Source organism: Pristiophorus japonicus, chromosome 7 (assembly GCF_044704955.1).
Source record: "Pristiophorus japonicus isolate sPriJap1 chromosome 7, sPriJap1.hap1, whole genome shotgun sequence".
NCBI lineage: Eukaryota > Metazoa > Chordata > Chondrichthyes > Pristiophoridae > Pristiophorus > Pristiophorus japonicus.
Window position 1 is genome coordinate 97361414 of NC_091983.1, and position 17765 is coordinate 97379178.

General features: G+C 42.9%; 1 protein-coding gene across 1 annotated transcript in view; it reads right to left on the reverse strand.

Annotated features, from left to right (window-relative positions):
- LOC139266599 (retinitis pigmentosa 1-like 1 protein) overlaps positions 1 to 17765 on the reverse strand; it is a 62516-nt gene that overhangs the window by 22039 nt on the left and 22712 nt on the right. The window contains exons 3-4 of the mRNA XM_070884195.1: positions 11166 to 15708; positions 10006 to 11111 (exon numbers count right to left, since the gene is read on the reverse strand). Coding sequence (XP_070740296.1) covers positions 10006 to 11111; positions 11166 to 15708 — 5649 coding nt within the window. The remainder of the gene's footprint in view (positions 1 to 10005; positions 11112 to 11165; positions 15709 to 17765) is intronic.

Consider the following 17765-nt stretch of genomic DNA (forward strand, 5'->3'; position numbering starts at 1 on the left):
TGCTTTCCAAATGTGCTGCCATTACATCTTTAATAATTGATTCCAGCATTTTCCCCACTACCGATGTCAGGCTAACTGGTCTATAATTTCCTGTTTTCTCTTTCCCTCCTTTTTTAAAAAGTGGTGTTACATTAGCTACCCTCCAATCCATAGGAACTGATCCAGAGCCCATGGAATGTTGGAAAATGACCACCAATGCACTATTTCTAGGGCCACTTCCTTAAGTACTCTGGGATGCAGACTATCATGCTCTGGGATTTATCGGCCTTCAATCCCATCAATTTCCCTAACACCATTTCCTGAGTAATAAGGATTTCCCTCAGCTCCTTCAGTTCCTCCTTCTCGTTAGACCCTCGGTCCCCGGTATTTTCGGGAGGTTATTCGTGTCTTCCTTAATGAAGACAGAACCAAAGTAGTTGTTCAATTGGTCTGCCATTTCCTTGTTCCCCGTTATGAATTCACTTGATTCTGACTGCAAGGGACCTACATTAGTCTTCACTAATCTTTTTCTCTTCACATATCTATAGAAGCTTTTGTAGTCAGTTTTTATGTTCCCTGCCAGCTTACTCTCATGCTCTATTTTCCCCCTCCTAATTAAACCCTTAGTCCTTCTCTGCTAAATTCTAAATTAAGGCCCTTGGATGCAAGCCATCAGGTCAAGGGGATTTATCTGCCTTTAGTCCCATTATCTTACTGAGTACCACCTCGTTAGTGATTGTGATTGTATTAAGTTCCTCCCCCCCTTTGCCCCTTGACTATCCACTGTTGGAATATTGTTCGTGTCCTCTACCGTAAAGACTGATACAAAATATTTGTTCAGTGCTTCTGCCATCTCCATGTTCCCCATTACTAATTCCCCGGTCTCGTCCTCTAAGGGACCAACATTTACTTTAGCCACTCTTTTCCTTTGTATATACTTACACTGTAATGTTACGCTCCGGTGCAGTACTGAAGGAGTGTGACATTGTCGGAGATGTTTATGAGTGAGATATTACATAGAGGTTCCATCTATCTATGCTAGTAAGTCAAGTAGATGTAAAAGACCCTATTGCTTCACTTGATGAAGAACAGAAAGTTCCCTCATGTCCTGGCCAGCATTCCTCCCTCAACCAACTCATAAACAGATTACCTGGGCATTCATTTGCCTTTCGTAGAACCTTGCTATGAGCAAATTGGTTGGTGCATTATCAACATAACACCCTGATTGCATTTCATAAGTAATTCATTGGTTGTGGAATCCTTTCAGGCGTCCTTTGGATGTAATAAGATGCAATTCAAGTGCATGCTCTTTCTTCCTTCACTGTTTAGTATTCTCCTAAAATCCAAATGAGTTATGGATTGCTTAAAATCTATTATGCAGCAACAAAATGTATGTGCTAATGTGTTAATTCATTTTATTTGCTTTGATGAGACACTTTGCTAATTGTAGAATCCATGAAATATAATTATTGGCATCCTGCTATTTGGTCAAATCATATAGCAACTCTCTGTCAGAACTAATGAGGGAATTTTAAACAACATTAGACAACAAAAAGACATGGCTACATCAACGTATTTATTTAAGAATTCATTAGCTTTTCCATACACCTGAAAATGGAATCCAAATTCTAGGCAAAATAGCAAGACAATGCTGCAAAAACTGCCACTGTTTTTAGTTTTAAATGGTTTTACACACATTATTGTAGAATATGTAGGAATACACAGTAAAGAAGATAAAAATTCAATCCAACACATCATTTCTGGCTAATCAGAGAAGTGTCTACTGCCGAATGAAATGCTAGAAAGTCATACATAATTACTAGGAAATAAAGCTATTTGCGAAGCAGCATTCCAATTAATGCAATTAGATCATTTATAAAAAGTCAACACGTTTCTAGATGATTGTCTAAATTGTGGAATGTTGATGTGTTTCTGATTTTCTAACCATCAGAGTGATTTATAAAACTTGGAGATATATGATTGGGGGTTATGATTGTTTATACTGTGGCGAAAAATCCACAGGGCAGTCGGATTTCAGCGCACATCCCGTAATGTGTGCACCGCTGTGTCCAGAATCAAAAATATTCTCACAGGCTAACAATCCCTTAGCCCTTGATCTTTGGCCTTTGTAACGTGGCCAAAAATATATTCAAAAATGGTGGGGTTCTGGACTGAGGACTACGCTCCTCCGGGGGGGGCCCACAGCTGTCATTCACCATTCTGATGTCTATATTTCACTGATTCTCTGAGGATGGAGAGCCAGGAACTACCAGCATTTAGGAGTACCAGCCACTGGCTATGCCCCATCCTATGCTGCTAGTTTTTTTTTCTGGCAGGTTGAGGCTCCCCTTACTATACTAAATATGTTGGCATTAAAAACACTGGCTGAAAATTGAGGTTATGTATGTGTTCATACTGTACAGAGCAGATGGTGACATTCTCTGGTTGTCCTGCTCACCACACCACAGCCTACTTTTTCTTAAAGTTGTTTTAAATATTCAGTTAAATATGTCTAATGTTTTGGATCTTCTCTCCTCCAAGCTTTTTTAGCAAATTGAACTTTTACTTTTTCAGCCTATAGCTATCTCCAAATCCCCGATTGCCACTTCAGGGAAGATCCAAGTTTGGACCTCCAGCATCTCTTGCACCTATTTTGTTTCTTCCCAACTTTTTACAAACTTTCTCCAGGTCCTTTTGGCTCCATTCCTCCATTTCGGCACACAGCCAAGTCTTTTTGTGTAACAGATCAAGCCTCTGGACTGTTCCCATTAACTGTCCCCCCTCCCCACAAACTTTGCAGTGCAGCACATTCACCACTGAGTCAGAAGGTTGTCGTTTCAAGTCCTGCTCCAGATACTTGAACACTATTGATAATGGTAGGCTGAAGAGCCATGCAAAGAGTAGATCTAACAGCAGAAGGGGAGTTGACAGAAGCAGTTTGGCTAGCAATTACTGGTGATGAAGGCAACAAAGTAAATTTTGGCAAATGCTGCTATTGATTTCCAGCTCAGATGAAAAGAGTAAATAATTGAAATGATTGGGCAAATATAAAGCTGCAGGAAATATTAATGTAATAATGATGGGGGAATTTCACTATCCCCAGAGATAAAGTGGATGGATCAAGGATAATTGAAAGGAAGGTGGCGCAATACCAACAATTTTATAGAGGTAACTAGTAATCTCGGGTCATGGACACTATTGGTGGGTGCCCATGTCATTTACAGGCCAACCGGGGCATCCGCGCCTGGTGGGGGAGGCATGGAAACTTGCTGCAGCAATAGGCACGCAGACCTCAGTGAGCAGAACAGGAACTTTAAAACAGAATCCCAGTTTACCTGTAGACAAGTTTCTGTACTGCAGCCAGTTCTTCTGTGACCAACTGTCATAGGAAAACCGGCCTTTTAAATGTTAAATATTCCCTTAGCAACACTGGATGCCAGGGGCATAAAGGCAGCCTCTTCTCCCAGCAGTGCTAGGATGTAAATGGACGAAAAAATATTTGTATGACATATTTCCCTCATTTGGATGGTATTCTTAATCAATGTTCCCTGTAATTTTTTGAGGCCCTGCGGCCCCCTTAAGCGCCTGCACAGCCCATTCAAAATATTGCACATGCGTGATTTTTCTATTGAAAAGCTGGCAAACCATCTGCGCAGGAACGCTGCAGCCCTGCGCAGCCGTGCAGCTTAAAGGGAACATTGGTCGTAATATAGCTGCATATTTGTGGGCACGTGTATTATTCACCACCCCAAAATTTTATTTACATTTATTCATGGGTGTGGGCATCACTGGCAAGTGTGACAGGTGGGATAAAAGGGCTGGTACTCAGCATAACTGGGCCCTACCTCAATTTTCACCCTCGCCTTCTCAGAGTATGGAATTTTAATGCCAATTTCAGTGCAGAAATTCAGTTCCCATGTGAAGCTGGAGATTAGTAGCAATCTATTTCTCAGAGTGATTGATGCAAATGAACTTCCAGCAGAGTTAGTCTGTGCTAATCGATTACACTCTTTTGAAAATAACTTGCACGATTCTTTGACAGGAAGTGGAGTTGACGTTTTGGGGGATAGATTTAAGCACAAGTAATTAAGTAGTTATAGAATAATGTGATAGGTTATTGAGTATATGACAAGCATTTATGGAGGAAGCTCAATGTTTTGTTTTTCCTTAGGAATTTTAGATTCAGTTAGTTGGAGACCATCACAATACTGTGGAGGGAACAGGCTCAATGTTGAATGGCCTCTCCACAGTCCATAGTTTCTTATGCTCTTATGCTTATTGCAAAATGTGGAAAGAGCTTTATTATAAGTGCATCAGCCAGATTACTTTCATTCCTGTTAACAGATTTAGATTGCATTTAAACCTCAGCAGCATGATTACATGTACCTGTCCGGTTGATTTGGGTTTGTTAGTTCCTATTTAAGGGCAATTAACTCTTCATTTAGGTAAACAGGATATTTGTATCCAAAGATTATTACTTCCTCAAATATAAGGAAAGAAAAGTCAGGGATGTGAATTATCAGTAATGCATTTTCAGGTAAAAAAAAATCATCCATCATGGTCATTGGATACAGATACCTCCAAATGCCAGAGGAATTGTTACATTTTAAGACTTTTTGATACCAATGACTGTAGATGTATAGAAGCACAAGAGTGAGCAGTGGTGGTATTGGATGGGCAGTTGCCAACATTGGGGAGAGCAACACTGGCAGTTAGAAGCTTGGGTGGTATTGAAATAGCCATATTAGTTGTCTGCAGAATGGTATTGAAAAGGAAAGCGTCAGTAGGGCCATACACTGAGGGAAAATAGGCTTGACTTTCCTCATCGCAATGCCTAGGGATTGCTCAGTTCCCAAGTGCAATGGAAAGAAAAAGGAAGGAGAGACTTGCTACATCAGGCCTTCACTGCCACTACACTCCCTGAAATTTCTGGGGCTTTCCCAGTAGGTGAATCTAGGTTTGTACCTGCAATAGTCACAGGCCATAGGGAAATAAGGCAGGAAAGAGCATTGCAGACCCTCCCACCTCAATTTCCAGCTCATATGTTCAAGGGACACCAAACGTAAGGGTGCCCCAAAAATCTAGTGATGGGATGTATGTCAGGACATTCCTCAGGTAGGAGGGGCATCAGGAGCAAATGGAAAAGGAGCAGCATATCAGCTAAGAATTAAAAAAATTACTTGGGGCCTTCTGGCTGCTCTCCTCTTATGTTAGCGGCATGCACTCCTATTTCCATCCCTGGTTCCAACGCAATCATTAATAGTGTGCACTGGACAGCAAAATCATGCGGATTGAGGTCTTGACAAACATTTTGGGTGTAATGCACCTACCTAGAGCTGGGAGGAGGTAGTGGTAGAGGAAGATTGGCCTTACTGTGTCTGAAAATGCTACAACCTAACCTAGTTATAACATAGAATGACACAGAAATACAGCACAGAAAAAGGTAATTCGACCCAACCAGTCCATGCCGGCGTTTATGCTCCACTCGAGACTCCTCCCATCCTTCCTCATCTAACTCTATCAGCATTATTATTAGCTCTGTTTGCAATTTCATTGGTTGCTTGCCTATAAATAAATTGAACAGGACTGGAGCTTCCATCCACACCCATATTACACTAAAGTCCCTTCACCCTCTGTTTAAATTACACAAAGTTTGAAGTACCATTTATTGGATTTTCTTTGCAGTACAAATAGATATTCGCCTATCTGCTGAAATCAGTTATTCTGGGCCCAAGTTTCGGGCCGCGCCTAAAACGGCGCAGCCCGGACCTGGACGCCCATTTTTTGCGCCAGAAAGTGCGCCTATAAAAAACTTACCTATTCTTCGGCTCCCTGCAGGTCTTCCAGCACATAGATTGGGCTAACCAAACTGGAAGCAATACGGTGGAGGAGGATTTTCTGGAGTGCATAAGGGATGGTTTTTTAGACCAATATGTCGAGGAACCAACTAGGGGGGAGGCCATCTTAGACTGGGTGTTATGTAATGAGAAAGGATTAATTAGCAATCTCGTTGTGCGAGGCCCCTTGGGGAAGAGTGACCATAATATGGTGGAATTCTGCATTAGGATGGAGAATGAAACAGTTAATTCAGAGACCATGGTCCAGAACTTAAAGAAGGCTAACTTTGAAGGTATGAGGCGTGAATTGGCTGAGATGGATTGGCGAATGATACTTAAGGGGTTGACTGTGGATGGGCAATGGCAGACATTTAGAGACCGCATGGATGAACTACAACAATTGTACATTCCTGTCTGGCATAGAAATAAAAAAGGGAAGGTGGCTCAACCGTGGCTATCAAGGGAAATCAGGGATAGTATTAAAGCCAAGGAAGTGGCATACAAATTGGCCAGAAATAGCAGCGAACCTGGGGACTGGGAGAAATTTAGAACTCAGCAGAGGAGGACAAAGGGTTTGGTTAGGGCAGGGAAAATGGAGTATGAGAAGAAGCTTGCAGGGAACATTAAGACGGATTGCAAAAGTTTCTATAGATATGTAAAGAGAAAAAGGTTAGTAAAGACAAATGTAGGTCCCCTGCAGTCAGAATCAGGGGAAGTCATAACGGGGAACAAAGAAATGGCGGACCAATTGAACAAGTACTTTGGTTCGGTATTCACGAAGGAGGACACGAACAACCTTCCGGTTATAAAAGGGGTCGGGGGGTCTAGTAAGGAGGAGGAACTGAGGGAAATCCTTATTAGCCGGGAAATTGTGTTGGGGAAATTGATGGGATTGAAGGCCGATAAATCCCCAGGGCCTGATGGACTGCATCCCAGAGTACTTAAGGAGGTGGCCTTGGGAATAGTGGATGCGTTGACAGTCATTTTCCAACATTCCATTGACTCTGGATCAGTTCCTATGGAGTGGAGGGTAGCCAATGTAACCCCACTTTTTAAAAAAGGAGGGAGAGAGAAAACAGGGAATTATAGACCGGTCAGCCTGACATCGGTAGTGGGTAAAATGACGGAATCAATTATTAAGGATGTCATAGCAGTGCATTTGGAAAGAGGTGACATGATAGGTCCAAGTCAGCATGGATTTGTGAAAGGGAAATCATGCTTGACAAATCTTCTGGAATTTTTTGAGGATGTTTCCAGTAGAGTGGATAAGGGAGAACCAGTTGATGTGGTATATTTGGACTTTCAGAAGGCGTTCGACAAGGTCCCACACAAGAGATTGATGTGCAAAGTTAGAGCACATGGGATTGGGGGTAGTGTACTGACATGGATTGAGAACTGGTTGTCAGACAGGAAGCAAAGAGTAGGAGTAAATGGGTACTTTTCAGAATGGCAGGCAGTGACTAGTGGGGTACCGCAAGGTTCTGTGCTGGGGCCCCAGCTGTTTACACTGTACATTAATGATTTAGATGAGGGGATTAAATGTAGTATCTCCAAATTTGCGGATGACACTAAGTTGGGTGGCAGTGTGAGCTGCGAGGAGGATGCTGTGAGGCTGCAGAGCGACTTGGATAGGTTAGGTGAGTGGGCAAATGCATGGCAGATGAAGTATAATGTGGATAAATGTGAGGTTATCCACTTTGGTGGTAAAAACAGAGAGACAGACTATTATCTGAATGGTGACAGATTAGGAAAAGGGGAGGTGCAAAGAGACCTGGGTGTCATGGTACATCAGTCATTGAAGGTTGGCATGCAGGTGCAGCAGGCGGTTAAGAAAGCAAATGGCATGTTGGCCTTCATAGCAAGGGGATTTGAGTACAGGGGCAGGGAGGTGTTGCTACAGTTGTACAGGGCATTGGTGAGGCCACACCTGGAGTATTGTGTACAGTTTTGGTCTCCTAACCTGAGGAAGGACATTCTTGCTATTGAGGGAGTGCAGCGAAGGTTCACCAGACTGATTCCCGGGATGGCGGGACTGACCTATCAAGAAAGACTGGATCAACTGGGCTTGTATTCACTGGAGTTCAGAAGAATGAGAGGGGACCTCATAGAAACATATAAAATTCTGACGGGGTTAGACAGGTTAGATGCAGGAAGAATGTTCCCAATGTTGGGGAAGTCCAGAACCAGGGGTCACAGTCTAAGGATAAGGGGTAAGCCATTTAGGACCGAGATGCGGAGGAACTTCTTCACCCAGAGAGTGGTGAACCTGTGGAATTCTCTACCACAGAAAGTTGTTGAGGCCAATTCACTAAATATATTCAAAAAGGAGTTAGATGAGGTCCTTACTGCTAGGGGGATCAAGGGGTATGGCGAGAAAGCAGGAATGGGGTACTGAAGTTGAATGTTCAGCCATGAACTCATTGAATGGCGGTGCAGGCTAGAAGGGCCGAATGGCCTACTCCTGCACCTATTTTCTATGTTTCTATGTTTCTATGTTTCTGCAGCTGGGCACGGCGCAGCACAAGCTGTAGGGGGTGGAGCCAGGTCCCTGCACTGAAAACAGTGCCGGGACCTCTGCACATGCGCGCTACAGTGGGCGCACATGTGCAGTAGCTCCAGGCGGCCCAAACTGTGGGAGGGGCCCGAAGCATGCAGCCCCTAGCCCTGGCCGAATGGTCTCGCTGGGACTGCGTGAATAAGGCTCCTCCCACCCGACCGGACCCGACCCGACCCGACCCGACCCGACCCTCCCCCCGCTCCCCCCGCCCCCGGCGACCCAACCTCCGCTCCCCCTCCCCCCGGACTTCCTCGACTCTCTCCCCCCGGACCTCCGTGACTTTCTCTCCCCCCACCCCCGGACCTCCACGACTCTCTCTCCCCCCACCCCCCCGGACCTCCGCCACTCTCTCTTCCCACCCCCCGACCTCCGTGACTCTCCCCCCCCCCCCTCCGGACCTCCGTGATCTCCTTCCCCCCCCCCCCACCGAGACCCGACGCCACCTACCTGTAAATCCAGCCCGAGGTCTTGGGCCCGGCCGTTCAGCCTCCTTCTCTCCCTCCCCCCGCCCTCTCTCCTTCCCTCCCCCCTCCTCTCTCCTTCCCTCCCTCCTCTTTCTTTCCCTCCCTCCCTCTCTCCTCTCTCCTTCCCTCCTTCCCTCCCTCCTCTCTCCTTCCCTCCCTACATCCTCTCTCCTTCCCCCCTTCTCCCACCCCACCCTTCTCCCCCTCTCCCCCACCCTTCTCTCCCTCCCCCTCCCCCTACCCCCTTCTCCCCCTCCCCCTTCTCCCCTCCCCCTCCCTTCTCCTCCTCCCCCCCACCCCCCTTTTCCCCTTCCCCCCACCCCCCTTCTCCCCCCCACCTCCCTTCTCTCCCCCACACCTCCCTTCTCCCCCCCCACCTCCCTTCTCCCCCTCCCCCTCCCCCTCCCACCCCCCTTCTCCCCCTCCTCTCGCTGTCAGAAACACAGACACTGACAGACAGAGAGTGAGAGACACACACACACACAGACAGAGAGATAGAGACACTGACAGAGACACACTGGGGGACCGTCCCAGCACGCTGTTGGAGGATTCCCGGTGCTGCAGTCGGTAAGTAGAAAATGTTTTATTTATTGATTTTTTTTTTTAATTATTTTTTATTAATTGTTTTTGGTTGATTTATTGATCTATTTATCATTTATTATTGATGATGGCTCTTTATTTGTAAAACTGAAGTGTTTAATGTTTGTAAACTTCCCTTTAAACCCTAGCCCCCCCCCCACCTCCCCCCATTCCCTACGCCTGATTTGTAACCTACGCCTGATTTTCTAAAGTGTAGACAAGGTTTTTTCGAACATACAAAAATCTTCACTTACTCCATTCTAAGTTAGTTTGGAGTAAGTTTTCACTGCCGAAACTTTGAAAACAGGCGTAAGTGGCCGGACACGCCCCCTTTTGAAAAAAAAATTCTGTTCCAAAGTGAAACTGTTCTAACTGACTAGAACTGGAGCAAACTAAATGCCGAGAATTTGAATTTCTAAGATACTCCGTTCTACACCGGTTGCTCCAAAAAATCAGGAGCAACTGAGGCCGAAACTTGGGCCCAGATTGCTAAATTAAAGTTGTTTAAGTCAAAATAAACATTCTGATTAGACTCACTCAGTCACTTTTTTGAATATTTAAAAATCTAGATCATCCTCACCGAACTCACTTTGACCAGGGTTCTTTGATATGTTTCTCATAGAAGCTTTTTGATCTGTATCTGGATCTGAATTGTTCTCAGATGCTTCAGGATTTGAGCAAATACTTTTACTATCTTCATCTGATGAGCTTTCCGGGTACATTTGAGAAGATTTGTTTCCTGGACTGTTTGAGCTGCTACTTGTAGCTTCTTTAGTGTTAATCTGAACAATATCACCATCAGTGTCCTCCTTTGCAGAATCTTCTGGCATTCTCTCATCGGATTGCTGTGGGCAACTAATAACATCTAATGAAGCACTTAGTTCTTCTGGTAATTTTGCATTCATGTCTTCTATCACCTTTTCATTTTGGCTTTTAACAGCATTAGATTTTACATGCTCATCAGAAAGTTCTGAAATATCATCATCCAAATTTTTAGCCTCATCTAGCTCTCTATTGTTATTCTCCGCAGTGTCTCTTGTATCGTTTTCTGGCATCTCTTTATCATTTCTGTGTTGATTTTCATCTTTAAAAACATCATCCTCTTTATCTTCATTAGGTTTTATATTTGGTGATTCTCTACCTCCTTCACTTTTATCTTCTAGATCATCTTCGCATTTATCCGGTTGTTTTTCCTTCTCATCAATATCCTCCAAATTTGGACCTACTGCATGGTTACCAGTTGGCACTTTTTCCTCACCCTGATTCAATTTGTGATTTTCACATTCATCGTTCACATTGACATTTTCTTGATTTTCATTCACTGGTTCATCGTTTCGAATCAAATGTTCTATTTTATTTTGAACAGGTTCCATTGATTTATTCTCACCATGCTTATTAATTTCCCTATCCAACAATTCCTCGGGTCCGTCTGTATCAGTGACAGGTTTCGTTATTTGCTCATTACATCTATTCATTTTCATCCTAAGGATCTCCCTCAAGTCAAAGTCTTTAACAATAGGAATATTTGTCTGCTTTGCGTTTGTTGCAAGTTTTGGAGCTTTACATTTTTCCATGCAGGAATCACAAGGACAGAATTTATCAAGGTTAAATTGTTCATGTACATTAGTAGTGCCACCTAATATTTCACTAAAATTCGAATCCTCATCACTTATCAGAGATGAAATATCATTTGTACTGTGATCATGATTACATTTTTTAGAATGTGGAGAAAGCGTTTGCATTTTATACATAGCTTTTAGCCGTCTCCGTCTTTGATCAGTTTGCTCAGATGATTCACTTCTACGTGGTTCCTGTGGAGGTAATGGCTTGCTCCTTCCTGCTCTGCCTTGGACTTTTTTTAGTTCACTTGCAATGGTTCCGTGGATTCTCTTACCGACATCTTCTCTTAAATCTTCAATCATCTGTTCTAATCTATCACTATCTTCTAAATTCCACTTAATTTTAAATTCATTCATTGCATCTACATAATGTGTAATAAACTGCTTTTCCATTTTTTTCAGCAGTTTCAGCAACCAGACTGGGTCAGGATCAATTAATTTCCTCTGTGTTGGCACAGGCTCTTGGTCTGCTATGACAGCTTGTGCTGCACAACAGTGATCTAGTGTTATTTGCTGTGGTGTTTTTATTCTGCCAGTACTATTGCATTTTTCTGTTATTTTATGATGCACAATTTTCTCTTCCTCAGGATCATCTCTATCTATTGCCTCATTATGGTCTTTTGCCTTCGTCTGATGAACTCTATCTTCCATGTCACAGCTGTTCCCAGCTGATCGTTTTATTCCCTCTCCATCTGATGCAACTTGTTCCTTTAAGTTTTGGTTTGTTTCCTGTGGACTTTTCCCAGTGTCGATGTCTACATTTTCATCCAAATCCTCACCATTATTACTTTGTTCATCACTGTTCCACTGAACACGACAAGCTATGTCTGGAGTGACCGGACTGGACGGTGTAACATCTGACTGTGATATTTTTGAGTTTCTTGAAAGGGATCGTTTTTCAATGTTATCAATCTCTTCTGGCTTGTTCTTTGAATTCCTGCAGTTTCTTAACTTTGGTTTCCTACAAGAAGCATTAGCCAATATTGATTCTGCAGATGATATTGAGTGTTCTTCATTTTTCTCATTTGGTTTACCACCTATCACAGATTTCTTATCAAATGAGTTTTTCATTAAAGAAGGTTGATTTTGTTTTGATGCGTCATTCTTTTTATTAGTAAAGGTTTTAAAATCTAAGTTACTTTTTTTTTTCTCCGTTGCTAGAGAGACATTAGTTGCCTCACCCACACTACCATCTCCTGAACCCCCTGATCCACTATTCACATCCACTCCAGAGGAAGACACTGGTGTGACATTATCATCTGCTGAATTATGGCCTTTAAATGTTTTTGAATGTTTTCCAGCAGTTTGAGAAACCTCGCCCTCACCTTCTTTTGCAATGTCAGTAAACCAGAGTGACTTTAAGATGCTTAGAAGCTCTTTTTGTGCAGAATTATTTGTATTATTGAGCTTGTTTGCAGAATCCGAGGATTCTTTGTCAAAAAATTGCAGACTGGCAATGCATGTCAAAAGGGCCTTAGCTGAATGGCTTAGTTTTCTTTCAAGTGAGAGGTTTAAATCAGGCAGACTGTTTGACCTACCCAATTTTACTTTCTGTCTAGAAGAAAGAAGAACTTTTATAACCTCAACAGAGGAATGCACATTGTTGGACAAAACTTTCTCATGCAGGTGATTAGTCATAGGCATTACAGAAGAGCAAGAACTAATTGGTTTTGACTGTAAAATATCTACCTCTTTAACAATATGTTGGCCAGCACTCTTTCCTTCTGCTTTTGGGCTTCCACTGTTTTCCAACTTTACCATCTCGGAAATCTTTTTCTTTTTTGATTCCTGATTACTTACAGTAGATTCCTCTTCACATGGTTTCGCTTCTAATGTTGTGGTAGCCTCTGCTTCACTTCTTTCCCCTTCTAGCATCACATCTATTGCAGATTTTTCACACTTATCTTGGAATTCCTCCGTGCTGTCATATTTTATGAGCATGTTTTCGGATGGAATTTTTTTCAGCCATTCATGAACAACCTGTTCAAGCGATGCATTTGGCAATACACCGAGTATACGATCATTCTTCCCACAGGCAACTGCAACAGTATGTGTGGATTTTTTATTTTTATTCTTTTTGGTATTATTACTATGCTTACATTTTTCTTTGCTGCTGACTTTTTCACTGTTTCTGTCACTGTCACGTTTATTGACGTTTTCTTTGTGAGGTTTATCTCTGGTACTTTTTTCACTTAAATTGGATCTAGTTCCTGATGTGGTTGGCCTGGATGCAGGAGGATTTTGCCCTGTTACTTTATCAGTAGTCATGCTGCTTTTAGATGTGAGACCTGAGTCTGTTAATAACTGTGGGGTACTTTTACCATCAGCCATTTCCTTTTGTGAAAAAGACTGAGGCATGTTCTGAACAGAAGCATTTTCTGTAAATGACTTTGTTTGAGTTATTGTATCTTCATCTACTTTACAAGACATAAATTCTATCTCTCCTACATTTGATAATTTTGAAATACCGGTTTGTTCTAGCTCATCTTCAACTTGTTTTTGCTCTTGACTTTCAGCTTCAGCTTTGACTCCAGATGCTTTAGAAACAGTAGAGAAAATGCTACTAGCTGTTTCACTTTTCTCACGCTCCATTTTTATATTGGTTTCTATTTGTAAACCTTCTGAAAAACTTGATGTATGTAAAGTTGGTCTGTTATCTTCATTGCTTGTTTTTCCTTCTTCACCAGCTTTAAAATGTAGTTTTGAATTACCAGAGACAGATGTGGAAGGCCTGCATTCATCCTCTGACTTGGCCTTTCTACTTCTACTTGTACTGTTAGAACTGCTACAATTTATTGATTCAGAGTGTGAGGATCTCTGACTTTTGTCATTGGAGTTCTTCACAATCATTCCTGCATGTTCGCTCGGTGACAATAGTTCGTAATGAATGGAAGAAGCTGGCTGATATTTTAGTTTCACTCCATTCTTTTCACTTAAATCTTCTGAACACGAAACATTGCCGTCTTTACCTACAGTGAGTGATGGTGTCACCTTCCGTGCTGCTGAGGATGTAGATGACCAGGAGAGAACAGAATCTGCACGGTCAGCATCTGCATCCATGTGTGTTGTACATTTATTGCTCTTTTTGGAAGATGAGTAAGTTGTGTTGCTTCCTGGTCTTCCATTCATGTCATTATCTTGGAAATGTAGTTCATAATTAATGCCATGGACTTCAGGAGAAGATTGTCTTTCTGATTCATTTAAGTTTTGTTTAATATGTCTGTCAGTTTTTGATTTCCTTGAAGATAATGACATTTCACTAGCTGGCCTATTGTCTTTATATATTTCTCTATTTGGATTTTTATCCCTGTGGAGGGAGCAACTGGATACAACTGAATATGCTTTTCCTTCTTCAGCATATCCAGCATTCTTTGTGGCATTTGTTTTACCACTGAATGGGGTGGAGCAGCTTGATGCGGTGCTTAAACATAAATAGTTCAATGCAACCAATTCTTTACAACCATCAATTGAATGATTTGAACAGCTTGAAGATACATTTTGAGCTCTTCCTTCTGAACTTCCTTCGTCTTTGATTTGTTTGTTGCATTTCAAGCAATGGAAGGATTCAGCGATGTTACTTACTGATTTATCACCAGCTGCTGTACTATCAACTTCTTTTAAATCAACTGGAGCCTCTTCCAAGCTGGTGGATGATGTTGCTGGCCTGTCTGCTTTTGCTTTATCTGCTGTTTTAACTGCAGCCTTCCTCTTTGAAGAAGCTGTGGAATTGCTTGGTGAAACACAAGAGAGGTCTTCATCATTTGAGTTTTGGTGACTGATGTTTATAGAAGAATGTGATGAAATACAGTGGCTAATGGCACTGTAACTCCTAGAAATAGATGCTCTACTTTCATGATGTCCTACAGTCTTAGAAGCGGATGTACAGCTACCACTTTGGCTACTACAGCAACTCACAGAGGAATATTCTACTCCTCCATCTCCATTTTCCACAGTCTCCGAGTGGCTTTCCATCTGCTGTACAAAGTGCTGTGTATGTTCCTCACTAGCTGTTGTCTGTACGCTTTCAACAGATTCCCTTTTGTATACAACTCTCCAGCAAGGTGATGTACTTGAGCAAGAAGAATGAGTGTGTCCGCCAATTCTAGAGTTTCCTTCTGTAATTTTATCAGCATACATTGGATTTTTCCAAATGTCATACCCCTGACAATGTTTGCAGCAGTTCTCACAGTGGTTTTCTTCAGGTTCTGTTCCATTGTGCTTTGAAGTGTGGGAGCCATTGGCATCATATTGTTCAAATGACTGATCAAAACCATTGTCAGGATTCCTTTGCTCAACCTGTTCTATGGCACAGTCTTCTACTGAACATAAATGCTCAGTATTGGTTTTCCCTGCTAAACTAGACCTCCTGATCTGTGTGGACCACTGAAGTGTCTCACGATTAAGCAAACGAAAGCGAACCTTCATCTCGACTGAAAGGCTGCCATCCTTGTTCACATGAACTCTTTTCTCAATGTCATCCTCTATCATAGAATCAGTAAATTCGCCAGTTTTTTTGTGTGGGCGCGAGTCCATAAATGAAGCATAACCACTGTTGCTCGATGACATGTTCAGGCCATTAGGACATGATTTATCTGATGATAATGAAACTCTGGGTGACCTAGATGGTGATCTGGGATGAATTACACTTTTCTTGGCTTCTAAACCAAAGTTAGCTATAAAGTACAGAATGGCATTTCACCAGAACAGTCCAAGAATCCCAACAGTACGAGAGGGAAGATGTTTGCCGAGCAAAGTTTGATGTGGCAAAGAGAGAGAAAAAAGACAAAAGGAGAGAAAATATATTTAATTAAAATTTCATAATGTTGAAATCTATCATGACAGAATAATTTGAAGTATATTATAAACTGAAGCAAGGACAAAAACAGCAGATAATATACATAAAATAAGAAGATTGCAAATGTATGCTGTTATAACCATTAAGATCAACTCACTGTTGATAAAGAGAAAACATTTATTTTAATTCAATGGCATTGTATTAAAATATAAATTTGAAATGATTACAACATTGATGTTAGGATAAATATTAATTTCTCAGTGATCTTTAAAGAGTTTTACTATATTATCACATGGTATAATTCTTTAGAATAGTTCACAATAAATGTAAATGCAGATCATCATCATCACCGTCATCATAGGCAGTCCCTCGGGATATCCAAACATATATAGGAACATATTGGGGCTAAAATTCAGCCTTCCAAAAAGGCCTCTTGCCGCCAGAAAGTGGCGGAGTTGAATGACCGCCGATTTGCGGTCCAATGGCCGCCAGCGGAATTCACCTTGGGGGCTTTTCTGGTCGTCCCCACATCTGCCCCACTGCTGTCGACCCATCCTAAATGCATAATCAAAACGCGCACCGCCGATTTCCCGCACCTCCATCTAAATTCACTTGCAAAAATCTTCGTCCCGTCGTGCGGTGCCCCCGACAACTTTTTCTGTTGGTGCACTGTGACTTTTTCTGTTGGTGCACTGTGTTTTCAGTGTGTGCGGCGTGGCTGTGCGGCTCTCATTCAAAGGGAGGGCGCACTGCCGCGGCGCCATGATTTGTTTTGTCGGCCGACTGCTAGGTCGGGCTGACAATTATGTCCCCAGATTTGTCCAGGCCGCCAACAGGCAGCCTGGCACCCCCTCTTGGGTAATGACGTCATCAGCGCCAGGCTGATGACTGACAGCGACGGAGACTCCGTCCTGCCCTCAACTTCCGCCCTTCTAGAGTGTTCACTGCCGCATTTCAACCCCCATTATGATTGACTTCTGGCCCACTCCAAAAAAATTGCCAAAGGGCTGAATTTCACGCAGGAGGCCACCTCAACCACAGTGGCAGAAAAAACACTTCAACTGCAGTACGTGCAACCCGTTTCGGGTGGACCTGAATTTCTACCCCAATATGTTCATAGTGAGATAAGGCTATCCAGCCTAATGTTTATTTTATCTTGAACTCCTCCTCCCCCACCATTACCTGTTGATGCTGTACTTCAAGGAACATTAAGATCCTAAAATTGTGCCATATGATCAGAGTGGTCTGAAATTACTCTCTCCACCATTTTAGCAAAGGCATTAACCCATTTATTTCAAACACATTAGCAATAAGTCACTAGTATGCTACACCCTAATTTCAGAGTCAGTGGGAGAAATTGGCCTGGATTGTGCCTCCTGTTAGCACCCGCAAAGGGCGGTAATGGGGCACTAAGGGTTACCGACCGGGCACGACGAGATCACCGACGCCCACAAACTTGCCTGGCGGTTTTGCGCTGGCGCTAACACTTACCGCCTCACTCTCTTGTGCCCCAGCGATCGTGATGTCATCCAGTGCGCAGCACCCCATTACTGCCCTAGATGCAATATTCTCTCCCGCCCCCCTGCTGTATCACCAGGCATCAACAACGGCAGCTGCAGGAGGTGTTATCCCCTCGGCTGGCCGCTTGGGGAGCTCTAATTAAAGGCAGTGGTGGTCAGTTTGGGCAACATTTATTTTTCTCCCAGTGTGTTATATTTTGCTTTTTTTGGACTCTGCGATTGCTCAGCGCTGCATTCTCAGAGTGTTTGGGGCTGCTATGCACCTAACGCAGATACAGTAGACCAACATAGATAGCAGGAAAACGTAGTCACCCCAGCATTAGCCCTTCCCCTTAATTAAGCAAAGGAGCCTCCAAAGACGGCAATGCTGCATGGAATATTGTGTGGTGCTCTGCCGCTACCACCCCTCTCACTC